Source organism: Diadema antillarum, unplaced genomic scaffold (genome assembly GCF_040938485.1).
Source record: "Diadema antillarum isolate AM-2024a unplaced genomic scaffold, OU_Dant_1.0 seq00000552_RagTag, whole genome shotgun sequence".
NCBI lineage: Eukaryota > Metazoa > Echinodermata > Echinoidea > Diadematoida > Diadematidae > Diadema > Diadema antillarum.
In genome coordinates, this window is record NW_027271496.1 from 1,084,511 (window position 1) to 1,110,965 (window position 26,455).

The 26,455-nt window shown below is 40.8% G+C and overlaps 1 protein-coding gene across 1 annotated transcript; it reads right to left on the minus strand.

Annotated features, from left to right (window-relative positions):
• Positions 1 to 1,032: 1,032 nt before the first annotated feature.
• LOC139734931 (protein phosphatase 1 regulatory subunit 42-like) lies at positions 1,033 to 25,738 on the minus strand. Its single transcript, XM_071645710.1, has 8 exons — positions 25,610 to 25,738; positions 21,934 to 22,416; positions 17,841 to 18,007; positions 12,798 to 12,936; positions 12,102 to 12,336; positions 10,741 to 10,884; positions 3,585 to 3,840; positions 1,033 to 1,662 (listed from the first exon to the last, which is right to left on the minus strand). Exons 2-8 carry the CDS (start codon positions 22,063 to 22,065, stop codon positions 1,524 to 1,526), a joined length of 1,212 nt encoding a protein of 403 aa, XP_071501811.1. The 5' UTR covers positions 22,066 to 22,416; positions 25,610 to 25,738; the 3' UTR covers positions 1,033 to 1,523.
• Between the last annotated feature and the right edge of the window lie 717 nt (positions 25,739 to 26,455).

Here is a 26,455-nt window from a genome sequence, read left to right on the forward strand (position 1 = left end):
AAATCTTTTGCTTTACATACAATATCATGTAGTTTGGACAGTCTGACTGCAAACTTCCCTTAAAAACTTACATTACCAGTGAAATTTCCTTCAAATCTTCCTGCTTGTACTTAATAGTTTTGTGAAACATGTCCACACACGGCTGAAACTTCACAAACTTTGTCCTGTGATTAGATCCATACTGATATGATATATTAGATCCATAATTATCCATGTTGTTGCGTGTGTCCTTTTTTGACATTCACTGAGGGCATGTGGTTTGTGCCTGTATGGAGCATGTGTGTTAGAGACTGAAACTACGGATAGTTTTGCAACACTCAAAACTACGCGTAGTTTTGTCAGTAGCGTGATCGCTTCCTCAAGCTACGGAAAATTATCAGAAAGTAAACTATGCGTAGTTATATGTAGTCATGATGGGGCTATTGTCAAAGTCATTGCCTTTCAGAGTCAAATGAGTTCACATGCACTATTAAATGACAAGCGTGTATTTGAGACGTTCTACTAACATTGCAATATACGTATTTAGTGTTGAAGAATGAGGTAAAAGAAAAAATTATTTACAAGCGAATGCCTACAGAGGAGGAAATAGAAATGAAAAGATTTCTGACAGAAAAACTTTTGCAAAAGTTTATGGAAGGAATGTGTGAGAACACATATTCTGTGCCAAAATTTGCCCTTGTCGATGTCTAAGAGACATCAGCCTAGTTGAACAGTGCGCGTAGCTGAATAACAGTGAGTGCTGCATGCTACTATCCCGTGGTAGTTTGTGACATGCTGACCACCCCTGCAACAAAGTGGATTCATCAAATGCTGCAAGAAGAGACAGCCCATCCAGAAGATTCCATTTTTTAGCAGATGGGGGGGGGGGGGGGGGGGGAGGGGGAGGGGTGGGAAGCAAGTCAACTGTATCACATACATTGTATCACCACAAAATGGCTATGATAGCCACAAGATCCGCTAGGATAACTTGAAGCTGATTATGGCCATTGCCATTTCGCTGCTGTTATAGGCAAAATTCAAAGTCACATCACAAGAGTGGACATGGATACACGCATGGACATGTATACATGCATTGCAAGGCTCTAACTATCAACCGGACCATGACCACAAACATCTAAGAGGCAAAAAAAGGGGGAAATGGTTTGATGTGCATCAATTTGTTCTTAGTCAGCCGAGGTGGATCATTCACTGTTGCTGTTGTTGCTGTGGTTTTGTTGCTGCACATGCCAACATTACCCCCTCATTAAAATGGACAAATCCCACAAACACACGCTTGAAGTGGGGACTGGACTATTCCAATAGAGCTCTCCAGGGGGTTGATGCAGCAACATGTGCATTAATTTATTTTTAATCAACTGAGGTGAAGTTTTCATTGTTGCTGTTGGAGTTTCACATACCAATACTACCCCCTCATTAAAATGGACCAATCCCACAAACACACACTTGAATTGGGGACTGGACTATTCCACTGGAGCACTGCAGGGGGTGATCATGTACCAACGGATGCCCCTTTGGAGCCTCTCTCATGAGATGGATATGACATGGCCCGTAAGATTCAGGTCTGGGTCCCCGTTTGTTAGCCCTAGTCCATGATCGGAGTTTGGGAGTCCGAGTCCGATGTCATCTGGAAAGGTGGTGTGCCTGGGAACTATGGGGAATTGCCTGCATTTAGAATAACGCAAAAAAGAAAAATAAATAAATACAAAGCTCATATACAGCATTTATTCATCATTGTTTTGTAAGCTTCAATAATATGACATAAAACAGACCCTCCCCCCCCCAAAAAAAAAAGAAAAAGAAAAAAGAAAATCCCAAAGTTCCTCACTACCTTTTTGTTTCTTTGTCTTACAGTGGGTAAACTGTGAGTAATAAAAAGTAAACGAACATTACAGTAGGCTGTGTATTCTAAGCCTAAGCTGTCTACGGAGAACTCATATCTGAAGTAATATGCTGCCATTCCTGAGGCCTTCCTACCCTATAAACAATGTAAGAAATATTAAAAGAACAAGAAAAGAAAACAAAGTAAAACAATATACAGTCTCAAGTAACACCTGGAATGACAAAACAAACACATTGTAAATACTCTGTTTGCTCAGTAAGATTGTGTTTCCATCTGGTTCCCCAGGACACATTGTAACAAATACTATGTTACAAGCTACTGGTACCAGTGACCTGGAACATAAAAAAACATTGCACTATTTTAAAGCTCAAGGTAACGGTGAGTCGCATGAATGGTTGAATTTATAGAACATTTGGGAGAGGTTCGGACTTGAATCCGATAAGCGTCATGCAATACGCATTGACTCCCCTTTCAGGTATTCCAAACAAACATTTGTTGAAGTTGTGCTCAACCCTAAAAAGACTAGGGGATGGGGGGGGGGGGGGGAACTTTTGGGGCCAAGATTAGGTGTGGCTTCGTGCATATGTAGTTTAACTCTTTAACTCTTTATGTGACACATGTGCACGCCGGACTCGGTCAACGGCATGCCAAGTTCACATATTTTGCTCAAACGCACAAACCTGCCCAAACCAATACATGAATTGTCAAATGCCATAGTACAGCGAAAGCGTTTCTTGTGATTTCATTCCTGTCACATCTAGCTTGCACTTTATGGAGTGACCGACTATCAAGCCTCAAAGTAAAGGCATACATTTCCCTTGTCAGCCCCCACCTGGAGTACTGCTCAACTGTCTGGAACCCCCATCATACAACTACACTGTACCATCAATCAGGCGGAAGCTATCCAGAGGAGAGCTGCCAGGTTTGGGCAGAATGTATACCAGTGCAGAGAGAGCATAACAGCTATGCTGCAGAAAATGCATTGAGCCACACTACAATCCAGGAGGTATCAAGGCAATGATGTACAAAATCACTATTAAATAATCTCATAGCCATCAACAAAGACACCTATCTGCAGATTGCAGAAGTACAATCCTTCCAAATACCAACCCTGACAACTCACTCCACTATTAGATGCATGTACACACTGTAGGTACACTGTACTGTACTCCTTCATGCCAACAACAGTAAGGCTATGGAATGCACTCCTTGCAGACGCCCTCACCGCCACATCACCGGGCGTCTTCAGGACTCCCATCTCTGCATGCTATCCCCGCACTGGAGTTTTTTACTCGCACCATGTGAATATTTGCACGACCGTCCACCGGCATCACATACTCAAGTTTCATCCTTAGCATCATATCCAGAATTGGACTTTGCTGAGTACCGACGTAGACGTAGCCGTGCGGTTCCCTATTGGATCTGGGAGTAAATTCTAAGTTCCTGTTACAGTTTCGTGTGGAAAAGTCATGCCTCTACGGTACAATTATGTAGCTATTGGTCATTTTAAAAAAACCCCACAAAAACCATCATAGATTTGTATTAATTCACATTAAAGCAAAGCTTGGCATTTTCTCTACAATTTTGTTCATAACATGTCGAGGGCCGGTAACAAATATCCATAAAGACTACATTACCTAAAACACAGACTATTTTCCCAAAGCATGAATATGTTGCTCTCTCAGAATAATGTGGCACACAGGAGGTTTACACGATGGCACATGAAGAGTTAAAGCAGGCCTACCTCTGGGCTCTTATCTCCATATCTGTTAGGCTCTTCTTTCCCAGGGAGAATGGATCCACAGCCCCAGCCCCGGTCCTGGACCTGCTGCCCTGTGGCGCCGATGCGGGCATGTGCGACTTGGCCAGGACCGCATCAAACTTCTTCTTCCCGCCGATCATGCCGGGCATCATGTAGACCCTGCCCGGACTGGGGCCCGTTGTCCGGTTCCACCGGGACCCATTGCCTGGTGGTAAGACAGGTGGAAGCTCGCGATCCACTGTGTGGAAACAAAAACAGACAACATGATGAACAGAAATATGGCTAGATAATGATGATTATCGCATGCTATTAGTCTTAACATAATAGCCTTAACCCTAACTTACCTGGGGGGGGGGGGCATAATGCCCCCCCCCCCTCGATGAATTCCGCGACCATTCCGCCGCGCAAAATTTTTTGACCGCGCCGCTCGCTGACTTTTTACTTTCAAGTCTCGCGCAACTTTTGAGACCAAATTTGTCGCGCCCGGGCATACCGTTCCGAAGCCATGCCCCTTCAAAAAATTTTTGACAACCCCAAAATTGCTCCAAAACGTGATTTTGTGTACAAAGTCAATACAAATTGTGTTTTTTCAATTAATTCATATAAAGATTCATATTTTTAATTTTAATGGCTGAAATAAATTTATTTTAGTATAATTATGCTTCTAAAGATGTGTATGACAAATTCTGCTGAAAAAAACAACAAAAACAAAAGATTGAAAAAACAGGAAAATACATTAAAAAATTATAAAACAATAAAAAACATAAGAAATTAATTTTGATACTGAATTTTTTTTTATGCACAAAAGTTCGGAATGTCACTAGGAATATTTACACCTAAAATCAGCATTCCATAAGCTTTTATAAGCCAATTACAGAATATCATGAAAATGAGGTTTTTTGCATATATTTGCATAATTAATTAATTTAAAGAATAAAATGCAATTTTTTTGAAAATTAAACATAACAGTCTTGTAGATTACATCCGGCTTTATGTTCATGCAAAATTTTGCGGCGATCGCGCGATCAACGGCCGAGATCTGAAGGGGGGGCCATAATGGTCCCCCCCCCCCCAGGAATTCAAGCTTGCTACATAGCCCAGGTAAGTTAGGGTTAAACTGTGATACCTAGAAATGTCGCTATGGCGACTGGTATGCCTCCGCCATAATGCATGGTTCTCCAAATAGGTCTATTATACTAATGATGCACAGGATAGAGTGTGTTAGTGTAGGCGTATAGTGCACTCGAGGGTATTTACAATTGTGAAACATGCACGAGGCGAAGCCGAGTGCATGTTGCACTACATTGTAAATACCCGAGAGTGAGCTACGCCTCCACTAACGCCACGAAATAATCCTTTAAACGTCTTTAAAATGTGTGATGACAGTTTCACATACAACTGGCAAAATATTAAAATGACAGGTTTGTCACAAATGCATTGACTGTTCACTTTTCTTGAACTAGGTTTTATTTCGATGAATGACTATACTGTCTATTAAAGAGTGCAGGTATTTAGGGATTTGAGCATCTGTACCTAACTTTTGACCCTTTTATAAGTTTAAAGAAGAAGTGAAATTTAGCATGTTCACTTGACCTTTGACCTTTTTACCTTTGGGCAAGAAACTTCCAAGAGAATCTGTATTGGGTAATACATGCATACACTAAGTTTCAAGAAAAAATTTTGCAGGCATTGCATAAGATAGGAGGGAAATAATGGTACTTTGATGAGTTGACCTTCACCTTTGACCCCTGACCTTTGGCCCATGACCCTTAAATTCCCTACATGATCACTACCAGTCAGTACATGCATACATTAAGTTCCATGACGATACCTTCAAATATTTGTGAGAAATGGAGAAAAAAGTGAAATTTCAACATTTTCACTTGACCTTCAACCCTTGACCTGTGACCTTGTGACCCATAACTCTCTCTGGAGAATCTTTATTTGGTAATTATTGTATACACCAAGATTCAAAAGAAAATACCTCCATGCATTGCATAGATATAGGGGAAATAGTCAAATTTTGAGCATTTGGGCAGCAATTGAATAAATACCAAAAAGCTGAGTCTCTCAAGCATACAAAGGAATGCAAAATGTATTTAAACTTTAATTGCATAGTGTAGACCTGCTGACACAGCAAGGTTAACTCATTATAAGGGGCGTCTTCATCAGCCCGAAGTTTCAAAATAGCGCACTATTTGTGTAGTGAAAACGCAAATAGTGCGCTATTTGATGGGGAATATTTTCCCCCAAATCTTGGGCTAGTTCATGAACTATAGCGTACTAATTCATGTGCATCTCCATTAGCCCGAAAATTTCTTGATCCCACCATTCATTGCAGGGAAGCACTGGCTGGTGCATGTAAGCAAGAGATGTCACAAACTGTTCCCTTCATTTTGCTTCCCGGCGAAGGCCCTACTTATCACGGATACAGTGTCCCGTAAACTGTCAATAGTTGATTGCACACTAATGTGCCAACAGAAGGGTAGAAAGTAGACCTGAAAGCTCATTACATGTATTGTGTACACAATCGAAATCAATGCGACGAACGCGAGTCGATCGAGCTTGTTACTATATATTCTGATACCTACTGTACCTAAACATGTGTCCGTACCAGACTGTTGTGTATTGTACATACAGTGATACAGGAGATTTGCACAGGGAAATCCACTTTCGAACTAAAGAGTGATGCAAAAGTACACATAATATGTCAAATTTCGGGCCAATTTTCCCAAGCGGGCTGTTTCGAGCTGATGAAGATGCACATTCGCAATATCAGGCTATTTTCCCAGACCGCAAAACATTCTGCTAGTTCGAACTTCCCGCTGATGAAGACACACCTAGGCTATGGCATGTACCACACCAAAATCTTCACAGTTTCAAGACGGACTATGCATCGGAGACCAAATCAGGGTCACAGTGTTTCATACAGACTTTTTTGGGTTTTTTTTAAAACTAGTAACAGATGAAATGTTTGCAGCTTATATAGCAGCACAAATGCTCTAAAAGGGAATGGCTTGTTGCCAAGTACAGTATGTAGATGTAGTTGTTGCTATCATAAACAGGACAAGAATGAAAATTGTAAGCTTCATAAAACTTAACCCTAACTAGGCCGGGGGGGGGGGGGGAGGGGGGGCCTCCGAGGCCCCCCCTCGACGTTCCGCGCGATGTATCGCAATCGCAAAAAGCTATTGCCGCGACGTTTCATGACTTTTTTCTTTCGAGTCTCACGCATCTTTTGACACCAAATTTGCGACGCCCGGGCGCGCGGTTCCAAAGTTACGCATAAATACGTACATGCATGTCAGACCAAAAATTGCTCAAAAACGTTAATTCGTGTACAATTTCAATGCAAACTGTGCTTACTGGCAAATTTCATAAAAGCATGATTATTTTGGTGTTTTATTGATTAAAATCAGAGATGAATAACATATTTTCTTGTTCCAAGCGATGTCGCAGACAAATTTCATCGAAAAAAACAATGGAAAACATAAAGTCGAAAAAACAAAGAAATACATAAGAAATTCAAAAAAACAATAAAATACTGAGGAATTTTTTCTGATATCACAATTTCTTTAAATTACATTTGCTGAGGACACTAAAAAAAATATTTACACAAAAAATGTGCCTGTTTTGAGCTTTTTTGTGTGATTTATACCAAATAGTCAATTAGCATAATTTAGCATAAATGATGATAAAAAAAAAATTAACTTCATGGTATTTTAGATTACATCATAGGCATTGTGTGTGCCAATTTTCGTCGCAATCGCGCGGTCGACGGCCAATCTGGAGGGGGGGGGGGGGGGGGGGGCCTGTCATGATTTCAATGAGAAATGCCCTCCTCTGAAACTGCTATGACTACATACAGACATTTTTGAGTTTTCATGCATGGAAAACACAAATAGATTGTACATTTTGGGGAGGTATTTGTAGACATCCATGGCTGCAAGTCATACCGGAAGCTAAATCTTACAGAGCGAAACCTGTTGAACATATATTACACAGTAGCTTCTCACTGTCAATGATTGGTACCCCCATAAATTCACAAGTTGAAATTCAAGCAAACAAATGATAAATAATAATAGAGGTGGGCTATAGAGGGTCAATTTTAGGTCATGTTTTCAGAACATGCTCATCACACCTTAGTTTGATGACTTTTCGCCTACTGACACCATTTTTGAAAAAAAGAACGAAAAAAATGCAAAATCCGGGGTGCCCCGGCCGAAATCGTAAAAAATCCAAGATGGCCGCCGTTTCGGCTTTAAAAAGACATTTTTGGCCATAACTCGGCTATTTTTTGGTCTATTGTGATGATTTTGGTGTCTAACCCCATGTTTGAGGGGTCAAGGAAATGGATTATCATGATAATTTTAGTGTAAAACCCAAGCTTCTACATGAAACTAACCTTTTTCCCATATTTAGGGTTCGAATTTCCTTCTCCTTTACCCCTACCACAACCGCCATTTTTTGGCCTTTTTTCCCGCATTTTTTTCAAGTCATGTTAACTACCATACTTTTGATAACAAGTTCTAGCGATCTGGTTTTTTTTTTCTACCGACAATACAGCAAGAAATAATATACAAATAACTTACGGTATACATGTATGTATCATGCCAATACTGGTATGCGGCTGGTGCATTCAGAATGCACGGTAACTGTGGAACCAGTATTAAATATTGTATAATCTGCTTTATAGTGTCCATTAACATTTTGGTCATAAGACCTTTAACAATATAAATAAATAAACATAATATTAAATAATAACAAATAACTTGTGGTTTACATGTGTCATGCACATATTGGTATAGTGTGGCTTGTGCATTCAGGATGTATGGTACATTGTACAGTGTAACAGAAGCCAGTGCTTATACTGTATCTGCTTTGTAGTGCTGATAAACATTTGGTATTCAGACCTGTAGTGCATGACACATATGTAAACCATGTATAATGTAAGTTATTTGTATATTTCTTGCTGTATTGTTGCAAGAAAACACCACATTGATAGCTAGAACTTGTTATTAATTAGAGTATGGTAGTTAATAATAATATGACTTGAAAAAATACGGAAAAAAGTGCAAAAAATAGCGGTTGGGGTAGGGGTAAAGGAGAAGGAATATTTATTATCATATCTATTCATTTACATTGTTAAGGTCTTAGGACCAAAATGTTAATGGACACTATAAAGCAGATACAGTACAATACTGGTTCAACAGTTACCATGCATTCTGAATGCACCAGCCACATGACCAGTATTGGCATGACACATACATGTATACCGTTAGTTATTTTGTATATTTCTTGCAGTATTGTCGGTAGTAAAGAAAAAAACCAGATTGCTAGAACTTGTTATTTAGAGTATGGTAGTTAACATGACTTGAAAAAAATACAGAAAAAAGTGCAAAAAATGGCGGTTGGGGTAGGGGTAAAGGAGAAGGAAATTTTAACCCTAAATATGGGGAAAAGGTTAGTTTCATGTAGAAGCTTAGGTTTTACACTAAAATTATCATGACAATCCATTTCCTTGACCCCTAAAACATGGGGTTAGACACCAAAATCATCACAATAGACCAAAAAATAGCAGAGTTATGGCTAAAAATGTCTTTTTAAAGCCGAACGGCGGCCATCTTGGATTTTTTACGATTTCGGCCGGGGCACCCCGGATTTTGCATTTTTTTCGTTCTTTTTTTCAAAAATGGGGTCAGTAGGCAAAAAGTCATCAAACTAAGGTGTGATGAGCATGTTCTGAAAATGTCACCCTCTATAGCCCACCTCTAATAATAAAAACGGACAATACGACACGCTGCACGAACCACGTCCGACACTTTAAAGCTGCAGGCAACATCGACATTGTCCTCAATCATGCGCAGAACAAAAATGCTGCAATCTCCCATGTGTGCCCAAGCTCATCACACAAACACCAACATGGGAGACCTTGAAATCAGTGATACAATATACTCATTGCACAACAAATAACACTTTAACTGGCTGAGGGAATGATGTCATCTCTGTAGATATCTTCCATTATATCCCACAAAAGTATGTTTGACCAATGGGATTGCTTAATTTGGAACATGTGACCGAGAGATGTTTTTCTCCTAACATCCATACCATGAGACTATCACATATGTGATAGTTTTTTTCGTTAGCATGTTTTACATGCCCACCAATGGAATCGTTAAAGGTATCACTCTCATGCATCAGCCATGAGGGAAGCAAGCAAGTTCAAGTGGCACACATCTTTGCACATCGTCTTCAATCATCTTCCATTTGTCGGGCGATGGATACAATCTAACATCGCCTCGGTGATACTTGAGGTGTCTATCAGCACTCGCCTTCGGCTCAGCCTGATAGACACCTTGCGGATCACCTCGGCAATTTAGATTGTAGAATGTCCCATTGTAATCGCAGTCAATGATTATTTGCTTACCCTCCTGTTCATGAATCTTCACTTAATATTTCTATTGACCATTAATCAATATAGAAGAATAGAACTTATCCTTTGCATCTTATTATTGTGGTCTTTTTAGCATTGTAGGTAAAATATGATGCCGTTTTTTTTTTTTTTGGGGGGGGGAGGGGAGGGGAGAAGATGCCAGTGATATGTCATCCAGCAAAAACATGACTTTAATCATATTTTTGTGTACAAAAACGATAGGTGCACTCTGCATTTTATTAACATCATTGCCGCTTTCAATTTGCATGTTTTCATGAAAATGAGTTAAATTTTGATCAAATGATAAAGCTTTATTTCTATACGTCTGAAACTTTGACGAAACTTCAATCTCCTAATTTTATTCTATGCAAACCCACTGGCAGATCCAGAGAAGGGCGCACCAGGCGCATGCCCCCTTCTTATTCTTTGTTTAAACAGGAAAAAAAAAAATAATGAAAAAATGGGGGGGGGGGGGGCACGTGCGACCACTTTAATTTTGTAAAGGCACCTCCTCTTTCACGGAATTCCTGGATCCGCCCCTGCATACAAAGTACCTGTTAACTTGAACATGATTTGGCTACCTCTGCTTATTTTTTCTACCCTGATGTCAATACAAAATGAGCTCTCACCATTTGCAGAATACAAAGTGTACACTGTGTGAGAGATGAGAATGATGGAAATGACAGACAAGAATGTCTGGCTTACTTGGCAGCATGACGTTTTCCTGGCTGCTCTCGGCTATCCGGTGGGCTTCCTCTATCCTCTGCCGTTTCTTCGCCTCCTTGGCCTCTTTCCAGCTGACGAGGAAGTTCTTCTCCGTCTCGCTGATCTCTCTTCCGTCGAGAACGGCTGCATACAGCGGAATCGGAAGAAAAAGGCATCCCTCCCTCAAATAAGAGTATGCAAGCCATAGAGGGGAAGTAATTTTGTTCATGGCCACTTGGTCTACTATCAGATGGTGGACCTCAAAATTTGTCTATACACCACTACAGCTAAGCTCACTAGGTCTACTCTCAATTTTGTCTAATTCACGTCTGGTCCAATTCTCACTTGGTCTGAAGCCCAGTTTGGTAATTTTCATTTCATCTAATGTCCAGATGGTCTTATCGCAATTTTGTCTACATGGACTTTTTCCCATTTTGTCTAATAATCTGCGGGTATTGCAAACGAAATGGGCATAGCCCATCTGGAATTAGACCAACTGGTAATGAGGCTACGCAAGTGGCAGTTGGACTAAATGGTCATTAGACAAACTGGTTGTAGACGAAATGAGATTAAGACCATGTGGGTTGAGACTATAAATGGCTACCGGTATTAGACAAAGTGGGAGTAGACCAAGTGATAGATCACCAGAAATTTCACTTCTTTCAGAATGTATGAAATGCTGAGTTTGGCAGAAACTATTAAAGAACAAGCCTTATGGTCTGTAGAAATCAAAGATCTGTGACTGCTCAGTCCACAAAATGTACCCAAACATCGCCACATTCTTCACAGAGACTTTCTTCTTGGCCAGTACACTCCACTAATAAGATGGCATGCTTGATCTATACTATCATGAACAGCATGTCAAAAAGAGGGAACTAATTATCACACACCTAGCTCATGTACTGTGTACTGCAGTACATTCTTAACCTTTTGTATATAGGATGGTCTGATTTCCCTACAACACGCATTTCCCGTAGACCCCTGCCCAAGTTTATTCGGGACTCATCTTCAATGGGTTAAACTCGCGAGGAGCACCCACCTCCTGAAATTCATGAAAGTAAAAACCTCAGAAAATACTGTATACCCTGAATATTTCGTGAGTTTTTATTTTTACGAACATTTTGTGTGTCAGCTACTATTCACAAAATTAAAGACATGCGAAAAGATTGACTCTAATGCTGATATGACTGGACGTACATTTTGTACATGTACGCGTCTGCATTTCTCCATTTAGTACAGGACTCGCGAATTTAACCACTCGTGAAATTGTTGGGAAGTCCCAATTCACGAAAATTTAGACTCGCAAAATATATAGCGTATACAGTATATGCTGTAGACTGTACTTGCTTCTCCTGTCTCACCTAGTTTGCTGTTCATGACGATGACCCGGTCCCTGTACTTAGCCTTGTTACAGAGTGGGTTGCCAACCAGCTCCAGCCGCCAGATCTTCGGCCAGCTTCCAACGAGGGCGGCAAGCGCCTTCATGTCGCGCAGCTTGTTGTCGGAGGCGATGAACTGCATGATGTTGCGCAGGATGGCCAGCTCCGCGATGTCGTCCAGGCCGTTGCCACTCACATTGAGAACTTGCAGGCCATTCTGGGATATCATTTGATAGTCATTACAACAATAGTGTAGCGATACTCATTTCTATCATTTCATATGCATTAGTTGTACATGTACCTCAATGGAGGCATAACTACTTCACATAAAAATTGCACATTGTGGAATACAGCGAGGAGAAGAATCTCCTCTGTAGGAGATGAAAATGTGAAAAAAATTTGTGTACGATCACACACTGCACAATGGATGGACAACACATGGCGCTCGCCGGATGGCAAAAGATCGCAACAGCTCAGGGGTCCGTTTCATAAAACTTGTTATCAGTGACAAGTTGTTATTGTTGTTATAAGCTAATGAAATCCTTGCATCTAATTGGCTGAGAGCAAATTTGTCATAGATATGTGACAGTTGTCACTGATAACAAGTTTTATGAAACAGGGCCCAGGTGAGCCAAAATACATAAAAAGGCTTCTTGGCCATGATGGCCTGTAACTTACCGAGAGTGCTACCAGCGTCCTGGGCTCAAAGAGCAGCCGTTCACCCATGGGGAGTTTCTGGTGTTCTATGTGGAGCTCCTTTAGCTCCAACAGCTTCTCCAGTCCTTCCAGAACCGCTATCTTGTTGCCCCCAAGATACCTACATGTACATCCAATGGAGAAAAGTGTAGTGCTAGAACAGTCATGTGACCGGTAACCATGGCAACCTGTCTAACAGTCATCATGCATTATATTCCTAACTCATAATTATGACAATTTTTATATTTGTACCACTTAATTCACAAGACAAACCAGAGCACTCTCAAAGGGGTTCTGTTTGAGCATGATGGCCTACGTTTGTATCCCCCGAACAGGTCCCCTTATACCCTATGTGGATGACTTTTTAGGCCAAAATGTAGTGTACATGTAATGTGGCAATTCTGCCGCAGGATGCAATGAAGCTGGTGTAGCACATACACGGAATATGACATGTCATCCTATAAAAGTCTGAACAATGAGGGCACTGTCAAGGAAAACATTTGTCACCAACTGGTAGAATAACTTCCCATGCACCTCAAGAGCAAGACTGAATAAAATCCAACAAGAAATGTGGCTGATTTCCAAATCCCTTTTGCCAAATGTAGTGATTACAGTATATTATGCTATAACCCATGCAAACAAAATCTGTTCTTTCTCACTTACTGCATGAAAGAAAATGATTCTCAGTACCGCATTATTGGTATACAGATGTAGCATGAGTTAATTTTTAGAGATCGAGTTCTCCATTCCCCAGTGTGCAGAAAATTTTAGTGGCCTCAGCATGATCTCAGGTAAAATACATTGTAGTATGTACATACAACATGTAAGTACTGTGAATCTATGAGTAGCCATAAACTTAGAATAAAACTGAAGACACAGGTGTGTACACTGTTCAGCAGACAGTGAAACAGAATTTCAGCAGCCTCATTGAAACAAATTTTGTACTAGAATCAATCAAGCATTTGCACTGCAGAGAGTTCAGCCTAATACATTCTGCCATGTCACACACTTTTTGATACTGCACATTATATGCACAACACTCCCTCACATCTTTTTTCCGCTATATTTTATTGCAATTAAAAAAAAAAAAAAAAAAAAAACTTTTGAGGGGGGTAAAGCTGAGCTTAATTCCCAGTGAGGACATCAGCCCAGCTAGTCAAGCCATAAATATGCTGACAGTCTCCTGCTTCCTTGTTGAATCAAATGCACTGTTTTTTTTTGTTATATATTGGTTTGCAACCATATATTTGTAAATTATGTTTTTGTTATAGGCCTACTGTAGCATAGACTGCACCTCTGTATCGCTTCTTAAGTTGTCATTTGATTATGTTTTGTTTACATTTTTTTACAACAATGTACAAGTAATCTATTTTTATCTGATTTGAGAAGCAGAACAAATCAAGAACAAACAGGCAAAAAAATGTGCTCTTAGAGTAAAATAAAGAGCTTTATTAGGAAGATTTTCTGATACGTTTCATTTCAGCACGGCTGTCAGTGTAAGAATTCTAATAATGAAAGAATGTTTCAAGTGCCCTTTGTAGCATCTGGGGAGTTGAAAACAATGTCTGTATGAATAGTGCCAATACAACCGGGCAAGAAAGCATGCCCTACTGTACATTTAATATGAACAGACCAATATTGCACACTGTGTGTGTACACACTTGTACACATGTATTGTACATTTAATAATGTACTTACGTACAAGACACACATGTTGCCTGTTACAGGTAGAGCGGATGTGAGTCAGAGACTCCAACTCTCCCGTTCTCGACGGGAGATCTCCCGCCGAAAGCCCATTTTTGCAAAATCTCCCGTTCTCCCGCTTGAGATTTCATTTCTCCCGCCCTGGCTCTGTGTCTCCCGGTGGAAAGGATTTCTTACTTATTGCTATCGTATGTTGAAGAAATAAGCCTTAGATAGCACCAGAGAACATCTAGAACCCTAGGAACTTTGCGCTTCGCACACATCAACTTGGAGTCTCCCGTTTGCTAGGGGTTTCGGGCGGGAGAATCTCCAGATCAGAAGGTGCTTAGGGTTGGAGTCTCTGGTGAGTTTACATTTGTATGTCAGGCAAACATTTGTAACACTTGTGAAGTCATGTACGTACATCACAGAAGAGTTCTTTATTCAGAGATCCCTTGTTTTTACATTTTTTTTTATTTTTTTTTTTATGGCTATCTAGTCTTTGATTATAAGGGCTTTTTACACTTGTGTTTCTTAACCCCGGACTTTCTCTGACCCAGGACTATCGTTAGTCCCGTACCAATTTTTTCAGCTTTTTACACTTGCCAATTAGTCCCGTACTATCTCTTGTCCGGGACTAAGGAGAAAACTGACCTTTTTACACTCGTATTTCTTAGCCCCGGACTTTCCAAACCACATGAATATTCATAATTACACTGTGTTCTGTACACGTACACGCACGCACTGGCAGCACTTGATTACCTCGTTTCTGATTGGTCAGTGAGGGTCGGACTTCGTCTCCGTCGCTTAGCCCAGGATTATTTTTTCGTTCTGTTTACACTCACTTGCTTGGCACCGCAATTGCGGTGCTAACCCCTGCTATTTTGCAGGGCCAGATAGTACCGTACTATCGGTGGGGCTAGCCCACTTTGGCAAAAATGAGTGTAAACAGAAAGTGGGCTAAGGATAGTCCCGTACCAACGGTGGGGCTAAGGCCCCCCCCCCCCCCCCCTTAGCCCAGAGACTCCAACTCTCCCGTTTTCGACGGGAGATCTCCCGCCGAAAACCCATTTTTGCAAAATCTCCCGTTCTCCCGTTTGAGATTTAATTTCTCCCGCCCTGGCTCTTTGTCTCCCGTTGGAAGGGATTTCTTACTTATTTCTATCGTATGTTGAAAAAATAAGCCTCAGATAGCACAAGAGAGCATCTAGAACCCTAGGAACTTCGAGCTTCGCACACATCAAGTTGGAGTCTCCCGTTTGCTAGGGGTTTCAGGCAGGAGAATCTCCAGATCAGAAGGTGCTTTGGGTTGGAGTCTCTGTTAGCCCCACCGTTGGTCCGGGGCTAAGCAAAAATTTACAAGTGTAAAAAGCCCTATATATTATTAAAGCAAACACTGTCTTTGCTGCTTTTGATATCACTCGCGCGGTCAATGTACGTTGTACATGATTTGAAGGGCTTGTATACTGTATACTTGTAAATGTACAGCAAAATCCATTGTAATGTAGCAGGGAATAGTTTTCCAACTCAAGTTAGATTTCCAGCTGATGAACAATATTTCACATGGTATCCTGTACACTTCCAGGTCTCGAATTAACCGACGGCCACCGACGGCCATGGCCGTCGGTGTCCCTCTCGTTGGCCGCAATGCCTTTTTTTCTTGATCAAAGTTACGGCCAAAAAAAAATGTGCCCTTTTTCTTGTGGCAGTGGTGCCCTTTCAGAATGAAAGTTATTATTTATGATGTATATAGTATGCCCTTTCTCAAAGTCTACTCAAATATCATACCTTCAGTTCACTCGCCTCCAAATATATCTGATTCAAACTCAAAGTATCTTTCCGAGATGTACGAGACGACGTGTACGTACATGTGTCTACACCCGACCGGCTTTTACCGTCCCGACTGCCTAGCCTCCGCAGCGCAGCGGCCATAGAGTTACTACATTTGTAGCTAGGCAGCGGCGGGCCGCGTTTTTTTTTAAGACGGCACAGATTGGGGCATGGCGCGTGTTAAACCTATGGGAAAAACGTTGGGTTAGGGTTTTTGGTTATGGTTATGGTTAGGGTTAGGGTTAGGGTTAGGGTTAGGGTTGGGGTTAGGGATAGGGTTAGGGTTTGATGGTTAGGGTTAGGATTAGGATTAGGGTTAGGTTTAGGGATAGGGTCCCCGATAGATTTTTAGTTTCCCCAATCTGTGCCGTCTAAAAAAAACACGCCGGCGGGCCGGAGCAAGTGGTCGCAAGCCATGCTAAAAAATGCCAGGCCTGTCAGACGGCTGCGAGCATTGCCATCTCTCTCGCTCTGCATTCATGCCTGGCTCCGCCCGACACGACCCGCGCGCGCCAACGCCGCACGCTCAAAGCAAAATGGCGCCGGAGGTGCTCCAAAGCGAGCGCGGCGTGTGCATTGAGAACATACTGTATTGCAGAACCTACATCGTATTGCGCATGGCCTACTGCCTAACATCGTCTGCTGCGGAGAGATCTTATGCGTGCGTGCGCTGCTGGAGCGTAGCAGCATGGTCGATAGCATACAGCTCTATGGGGCATTCACATCAAGTATAAACACCCACATGCCCTTTCGAATGTGGCCTTTGTGCCCCTCTGACTGACCTAAGTGCCCTGGCCCCTTGGAAAAAGTGCCCTTTTCTAAATGGCCTTGCCCCTCCAAAATCCTATTTCGAGACCTGCACTTCTATGGAATAAAAACTGCTACATGAAGGATAGCTTGTGTAGTCAGTGGTATGAAGAATGCATAGCAAACTGTGATGGGATACCAGAAAAATTATTCCCTGATGTACAGTTGTAGTCTTTTCTGCTCTTTTTTTTTCAGGAGATTGAATACAGGCATCTATTATTAACAAGTTTGCCACAAAGTCTATATCTGTGACCTGGGAAATATGTACCATGATTGCCATGTATGCAATTTCCATGAAATTTACATAATAGAAGTTAAAATCTATGCTAGAATTAAGAAAAATAAAAATGTCTATGCACATAGCTTTCAAAAATAATCCATATTCTTACAACCTATAAAAACATTGATTTTTTTTTTAAAATACTTTACAGTACAGTGTATATATTGTGGATCTTAAAAGATGAATTTAGATATTTAAAAAATGCTGGAACTTAATCTCTTCTCAGTCCACCTTCTCTAGCACGAATTCATGATAATCAGGTTTAAAAAAGGAACATACACGTAAAAAACAGTTAATTAGACCATTACATCAGAGTGCATGGTGCATCATTCCAAATTATTTATCATCTAGAAAATCAAAGGGGAGTTCTAAACATATTGTACATGTATCTCCACGAAGACATACAAAATTTGAGGAGTACTTACAGCTTGGATAGTTTGTGTAATGGGGTCAGATTCTCCAGGCGGCTGATCTGGTTGTTCTGGAGATACAGGTGCGTCAGATTGGCCGCAAATCCGAGGTTCTTGATCTGCGAGATGTTGTTGTCGTAGAGATAGAGGACGGAGAGGCTGCGACACTGCGACAAGTCGTCCTGGTTGAACACACAGGGCACAGAACAAAAACATACAGTCAAACTTGCCATGGTTATACTAGTAATTTCAATTTGGGTATCAAGTAAAATGACATACCGACCGGTACTTCATTGGACGCATGCTAATATCCCATCATTTCTTTCAAGTAGGGTATGAATGCTCAATGTCAAACATTATGTAAGTTTTATTTTTGACTGAATACATCCTACAGTACAAATCTTCCCATGTCATATGTTTCACTATGAAGAGGAGCTGATTATACATGTATTATTATTATTATTTTTTTTTTTTTTAGGATGAGCGTACAAGGGTGTACATGTACAACTGTACATACGTACATTTGTACCTGCTATTCAAATGTTTTGCTATTTACATGTAAATAGCAGTTCACCAGAAATTAACCAAACACACAATAATAGCAGTTCACCTTTTTCTCCTGTTCATTTAAACACTGAGATTTTGAAAACTGGCATTACATACGTCATCTTGCATGCTTTGGTAGTGCGAGATAAAACTAGAGTGCCTGCCAAATAACTGTATACGCCATATGCTGTATTTTATAGCGAGTCTACATTTTCACATCACATTACGGGAGCGGATCTTTTGCGAATTTTTTTATCATTTTGCGAATCAGGACTTCCCAACAATTTCGCAAGTAGTTAAATTCACGATTGTGGAGTTAGTACACTACTGAACAGAGGAATGTGTACGGTGCATGTCATATTCCTATCAGGATCAGAGTCAATATTTTCGCATGTCTTTAAATTTGCGAATAATACGTGTACCGGTACCTGACTCGCAAAATTCACAAAAATAAAAATGTTGCAAAATATTTGCCGCATAACAGTACTACGCTTTGTTGCAATTCACCTACAATTGTAGACTCTACAAGCAAAATGCATGTGTTAACTTTTTGACTAGAAAACCATTTGGAAAGCACAAACCTCTACCAGGCAGCTCATTTTCACCTATTCGTGCTGAAAATTACTGTACCCAAATTGAAAGATCTTATGCCTTGTGCTTTAACCTAGTCAGCTTCCTGCTGCGCTGCACTTTGAGCAGGGCATAAAAATTCCTGGATCACTACCAAAAATTGTATCCCTTTTTTTGTGTGTCATACGGCAATATGAATTTGAATTGAATGTACATGTAAGTTTCATCCGAATCCACTTACAACTTATTGAGTAATTTTGCAAACAGACAAACAAACAAACAAGGAAACCAATGTTGGCAAAAACATTTGAATCTCCTTGGCAGAGGTAATCATTTCCTTTTCAATTCATCAATTACTCCAACAAATATTTTTGTCAGAGTAATTCCCCTTATTTGCATACATGTACCTTTTGCCCTGCATACAACCGTGTAATTAGTGTCTCTAGTAAAACTGTTGCTAGGCAGCATGTCAGAGGAACAAACACTGGCCATCCCAGACTCAAAATCTTCCTTGGGATTGTTTGAACTTGTAAAGCCCAACTTTAGTTTAAAGTTTGGTTTTAAGCCAGATTCATTACACAGAAACGGCTTGGGTACCTTCACATCTTTACAAAGCCTCGAGTACTCGCTTCATTGAGAGCTCTGCAGATTACAATGATGGAGTATCACTTGAGAATCAATGGAGCCACACTAAGGGGTACAATGTTTATTTAGTCTGCCCACCCCTCCTCAGTCATGCATACGGTGAGCAAGCTACATTGTACATTGAACGCTCCACATGGCTATTCACAAAACACCACCATTCCATGTAGAATTGATACAAAGGAGATCCATTTCACGCTGAAATCTATGATTACGTATTTGAATGGTGACAGCAATATTCTGAAGCTAATACAGTATTTTGTCACACCTCAGACAAACTGAGGAAAAACATGGGCAGAAAGACAATTTAAGCAACAGTTCAAATTATGGATTCCAAAAGCTCTGCAATGAATCAATTACAGTTTGTTGCACTCTAGTAAGATTAGAACTAGTCTTGTATCTCACATGTTAAAATCTTCTAAAGTGCAGGGCAAGTTGAAGTGTGGCAAAGTCCTCTTAGCCACACTTCTTGCAAATGTCGGGAGTCTCAGTCTTATGGGGCTTTTTACAGGACTGCAGGGTCTCCTGACAAAATTTCAATAAATTTAATCTAGAAAGTGAATAGATTGACAATTTTGTCAAAAGGCATAATTTACCATTTGCAGATGAAACAAAACCCAGCATTAGTGCTTCAAAATAGTTCTAAAATGGGAGTATTAAAGGGAAGAAACAGCCAATGTAAAAATTTGAACCTGTATAATCATTATCAAGAATTGAAAATGTGAACAATAGTTATAATAAAAAATGTTTCCAGACTAAACCATCTACAGTTATGGTTTTAATGAGAAAAATAGTGATATTTCCTACTACATCTTAGGCTTTATAGCAAAATTTTTATATGGTAGGATGTTTTGTGATACTTGACTGACCTACACATACAAAACCTTTTGTATGCATCAAAAGTGATAACTTGAATATGTAGTTGATCACAGCTCCAAAAGGTTAACGGGACCTTAAACTATAAGCCCTACTGATTAAATCATCGATCAAGACACTGTATGGGGCAACATCAGTTAAACAGCTTCAAGTCTAAGCTCACAGGTCAATGATCACTGGAAACAGAAACTAGATTGCATAAACTGACCACCCTGTGGATATATCACCTACATTGTAGAACTCCTCAGGCTCAGGATAATTGAATCCTTTGAATGGCCCTCTACAAGTTGTCAACTTACTGGGCATCATCATGTGGGTACAATTGTAATTCAGGTAATAAAATCACTGTTGCTTGAAAGATTTAAAGATACAATATGTAATATGTTGTACCATGAACCAAACTGAACTGAACTTTTTACTGGATGCACATTGCCTCACTGAAGATACATTGTAGCCACTGTAAATTGTTATCGTGCACTTTACTATCGCATTCGCGCACTTACTTTGTAAGCTACAAATGTTGTAGCCATGCATCAGTAAATTTGTCCAGTACTAGCACAGCATGCCCTCCAGTACAAGTAAAAAGAAAATTCGTCCCCCATTTGATAAACAGATGATGCACATACTGTACATTGTAAGTTTTTGTGGGTTTTTTTTTTTTTTGTGTGTGTGTATGTGTGTGTTTTTTTAATTCTTGGTCAGTACACTCGGCTTTGCCTCATGGGTTTAACATTCTGCAGTCACAACATGCACACAATTCCTAGTGACACACTCAGACCTGTGCATCATTTGTGTAGTGCATGCTTGCTTGCTTGCTTTTTGTGCATACAAGTAGTCCATTTTTGTTTAATAGTTGAATAATTGCATTTTTACAGGTTCATTCTACGGTTACCCAACATTTAAGAATCCCTGAAAAATAAGAGTGTGATTAAAAAAAATATATATTGATGGCTGGGGGAAGAAATATGAAAGATAATTAAAATGGAAGAGAAAAAGGAAGAAAGAGATAAATAGAAAGGGGAAAAAAATCATGCTTCATTCACTGAGGAGAAACATATAAAGCGTCTGGTATTGACATGATTATAATCATTTGAAGAATTAAGACTCACTGTCTGAATAAAGCATGAGCTACAATGAAGTGTTTAACCCGTCGAAGAAGAGTCCCGAGTATACTCAGACAGGTGTCTATGCGAAATGCTTGTTGTACCTAGCAATATCAGTCCGTCCTCAATGGGTTTTGATAGAGAATATCATCATCAATGTAACAGTAAAATACCACGTGGCAAAAAAAAAAAAGATGACAAAAAGAACCTTCTATCCTGCAATAAACACTTTATATTGTCCTAAATAAACCACAGCATGAACCCGTTGAGGACGGACTGATTTTGCTATACACGCATTTCCCATAGACAATTGCCAGAGTATTCTCAGGACTCGTCTTCAATGGGTTAAAGAGCAGAAGACTTGTACTCACGATTTCATCAATGTGTTTCTCTGAGAAGTAGAGATGCGTCAATTTCTTCAAATACTGTGAGAGCCCCTCGTCTTTCTTCTTCCGCGTAGTGGCCGACGACCTGGCTATGAGGTCAATGGTGAGCTTCACCATGCTGGCAAGAAATATGAGTTTACAGTTTTGATATAATGTTCTTTGCTTAGAACTTTTTTTTTCCCCCTCCTTCAGTGAAATGCAGGGCGCTATGGTGATATCTCCACAGTCTGTAAGCTACATGTTGGAGAGGTTGCAGAGGAGCTTGGTTTTTCAAGAGATGGTAAAGTCTGCGTACAGCCTCGTGGGTGAAATGACTGGTGCAAAACCGGTTCACGCTTTTCCATCATTGAGAGAGGAGATTAGATTACCCAGATACTGTAGCCGGCAGCGGCAAGAACATACATGGGATTTCATGGATGTGAGCTGTGGCAGTCAAACCCGCATGGGTGCCATATGTAGTAGCCTGTGCTGTATGTCAAAGAGAAACAATGTCCGAATCAAACGTATAGAAATTAGCTGGTTCTATCAAAAAAAAAAAAAAAATGCATGAAAAAGAAAAACAGGCAATGTGATTGCATTTGTAAATGCGATGATGCACAGTAGTACAGTACTACGGAAGCAGTATGAGAGAGTGAATCAAAGTCGCACTGTAGACTGAAATTTCCTCTAAATTCAGACGGTACATGTACAATGTACAACTGACAAGCTAGTCTACACACAAGTTTGCTTTGCCATGATTTACCAAGCAAGCATTCAACATTCACTGCTTCTCTAAGACTCTACATAAAGCAAGCTGCCCATGATTCCACCATAACGCCGTCCAAAATTCGACCACCTGCTACTGTACATGTATTAAACCTGTGCGTTGAATTTTGGCATGGGGAGGTCGAACCTTGGCATTTTTGCTTTACAGTACCACATAATACTACTAGCTCCTTGCTTTGCTGTAAAATACATAATAGATAGAACCATCTAACTTTGTTACTTCTTCTTTTAATACTTAAATGCCTAACAATGTTACACTGTACATGATCAATCTTGCATGAACATACAAGTAGGTTACACGTAGACATAGCGATACCCTCCTGAGCCTGAGGTTCTGCACAAATGTCATTTATAAATAGATGAGGAAGATGGAGGAGGAGGAGGAATGGAGAGGAGGAGGAGGAGGAGGAGGAGGTGGTGGTGGTGATGCTATTCTACACTACTACGATAATCTGTGACTGTGACTACTTACAGTCCTGGCTCCGTAAACACCACCTCTATCTATCACTCCCTGACTCAGTCTCAGTATCACTATCACTCAGATCATGGAAATTCCTAGCGTGTCGGTACCGCACGGTCTGCATCATCACGAACAGCCGGGACCCACGTACCCGGGTATTCGAACAGCCAACTGCAATTCATTTAGATCTAGGCGTTTTCACATCAGCCCGATGTTTCGAATTCTGACTTGGGAAATAGGAAAATATCTCGAGCTTGGATTTTTATCGGGCTGATGTGAAAACGCCTATTCTCACTGTTGCATCTGCAATTAGACTACGTTGAATTAGATTCTAAAGGGCTTTTTACACTTGTAAATTTTTGCTTAGCCCCGGACTATCGGTGGGGCTAAGGGGGGGCCTTAGCCCCACCGTTGGTACGGGACTATCCTTAGCCCACTTTCTGTTTACACTCGTTTTTGTCAAAGTGGGCTAGCCCCACCGATAGTACGGTACTATCTGGCCCTGCAAAATAGCAGGGGTTAGCACCGCAATTGCGGTGCTAGCACTGCAATTGCGGTGCCAAGCAAGTGAGAGTAAGTGCACTAGTTCGCGGCCATGCACCAGTTCGCGGCCGGGCCAGCGGTCTCCAGTTGATAAAATCTGGCCAATGGGCTGGCAGCCCGGTAACTTGTCACCATTCAACGGAGAATATCCTGCACAACATCAACATACCTGGGACTAACAGCAGTGCGAGGTCTAGTCGCTGTAAAATCTCTTGGAAACCAAGGTGTTCACCGCAAGAGCTTGAATTATAGGTATTATTAACACGTAAGTCAACTATTCTGGACGTAGCTAGACGGCTGTCATGTCCTTATATGTCGTTTTCTTGTTGAAATATTGATCGTAGAGGAGGGTTAGAATGTGATGACTACTCACCACGGACGATACATTGAAAATGACGAATCGCGAAGGAAACGGGGGGAGGTCGCGAACCGGAACACCATAGAGGGCGCTTGCTCTATATCGCGTCCGGGGGTAAAACGCCAGCCAAAATAAGCGTACAGAAATATAGAAAAGCATTTGAAATAGAACAAAAATATATTTTTTATTAATAAAACAAGTAAATTGAAAAATAAGATCACGCATCCATATACTTTGATGACTTGTAAGGGCGTGCCTCATAGCTGTCCCTGATCTTCAGTTCTGCTGTCCCTCATATTCCTTGAAGTCCTCTTCCTCTTCCAATTTGTCAATGGCTCATATTCAGTAATTTGGGGAAAATTTTGAGGAAATAGTTTTATTAATCAAAACTAATATTTATAGATTGGGAAAATAGCATTTACAGTTTGATATGTTTCATTCTTGATGGAAAAAAACAAGTCACTTTGCGCTGGACAAAACCCAAAAGCGCGAGGCGGCCGCGAACCAGAACACCCCGGCCGCAAACCGGAACGCGCTGTACCGGATCGCGGCCGCGGTCTTTTTTGACCAACGGGATGGACATTGGTCTTGCAATGGTGACAATATGGTGTATTGGTAAGTGGTCAATCTCTATGATATAACCTGGATTAGAGCAATCTGCACGTTTGCATTTCAGAGTGGAAAAACCCTTAAGCGGCCGCAAACCGGTGCACTTACTCGAGTGTAAACAGAACGAAAAAATAATCCTGGGCTAAGCGACGGAGACGAAGTCCGACCCTCACTGACCAATCAGAAACGAGGCAATCAAGTGCTGCCGGTGCGTGCGTGTACGTGTACAGTACACAGCGTAATTATGAATATTCATGTGGTTTGGAAAGTCCGGGGCTAAGAAATACGAGTGTAAAAAGGTCAGTTTTCTCCTTAGCCCCGGACAAGAGATAGTACGGGACTAATTGGCGAGTGTAAAAAGCTGAAAAAATTGGTACGGGACTAACGATAGTCCTGGGTCAGAGAAAGTCCGGGGTTAAGAAACACAAGTGTAAAAAGCCCTTAATATATCAAATTTCAAGAATAGTTCACCATTAAATTTAGATCTATGCATTATTAGTTGTAGTGCTGCAGACATTCGGTACATTACAAGCTGGTGAGAATAATGCAATTCCTGCGTTTTTGCATTGGTTTTTTGAAGAGAACTACGAAGGTACGAATATGTATCCACGGACTCGCTTGTTTTGGATTTGGTTTAGACTGCTACACTGGCCTAGTGCTATGGCCTATACTACACTGTACTAGTAATAGTATGCATGCTCGGAGCTCTCGCACACACACGACGTAACGACCTGCCTACACTATTCGGTCGATCGTAGAAGCGCGATGTACAGTCACCTCGCCGTCCTGTCCGCAGTACGTTAGGGCAGGCGGAGAGAGCAGCCGCTGCTCAGCAAACAACTCCGACTTTGACGTGCATCAACGAACAACCGGCTAAATAAATGACGGTAAAAATCACATCGGAGATGAAATACACATTAACTCACATGTTGGGAGGGTGACGCATTTCCTTGAGAATGGCTCTACTAGAGAATGTTCACTGACAACAAATCTGAAGTACGTCTTTGGGACGATTTCCATCAACTTGTGTCAGTGGTTTGATAGGGAATCGCGTCCGTGATAACCATGGCAAATTTATGACCTTTGACCTGCAATGAGACATGCGTGGTGGATGCTGACAGAGCTTGTGACGATCCCTATACAAAAACGATGTCTTTCTTGAAGCAGCGAATTAGGAAGGCCTTTTATTGTTGTTGTGGTTGTTGTTTGATAGTCTAAGAAATAGGACAAGGGGTAGAGTGAAGGAATGACGAGGGATGTAAAGTGTGTGTAGGATATTTATTACGTTCACAATATCCGTAACATCCCCTGATTAATAGGACCACAAAGATGGGACGAAAACCACGATATAACAATTGTCTGTATACCTATAAGCCCATATTACTTTTCGGGGATTTTTTTTTCTCTGTGGAACAAAATTTTACTAATGAATTCCATAATTATGAAGTGTGGACGAGATCGTTGAATACAAGAATTCGAAAAAAAGAACTCACTTCAGAGGAGTGGGAGACCCGCCCCACCCCTCCTTATACTAGGTGTTTCAAAAAACATTTCCCACTTTTGATCATTAATAGTGCAAAACCTATTCATCCGATAAAACTGTCATTAATATGAGTAATAGCTGAATAGTGTACAATTTTGTTGAAGGTGATTTGAATGTGAAAGCATAAATCAGTTTCATTAAATCTAAGATTGATTTTGAAGTACGGTTTCAGATTTTGGTCAAATTTTAACCCTCTGTACAAAAATTGAACTTTGCACAAGAACCAATG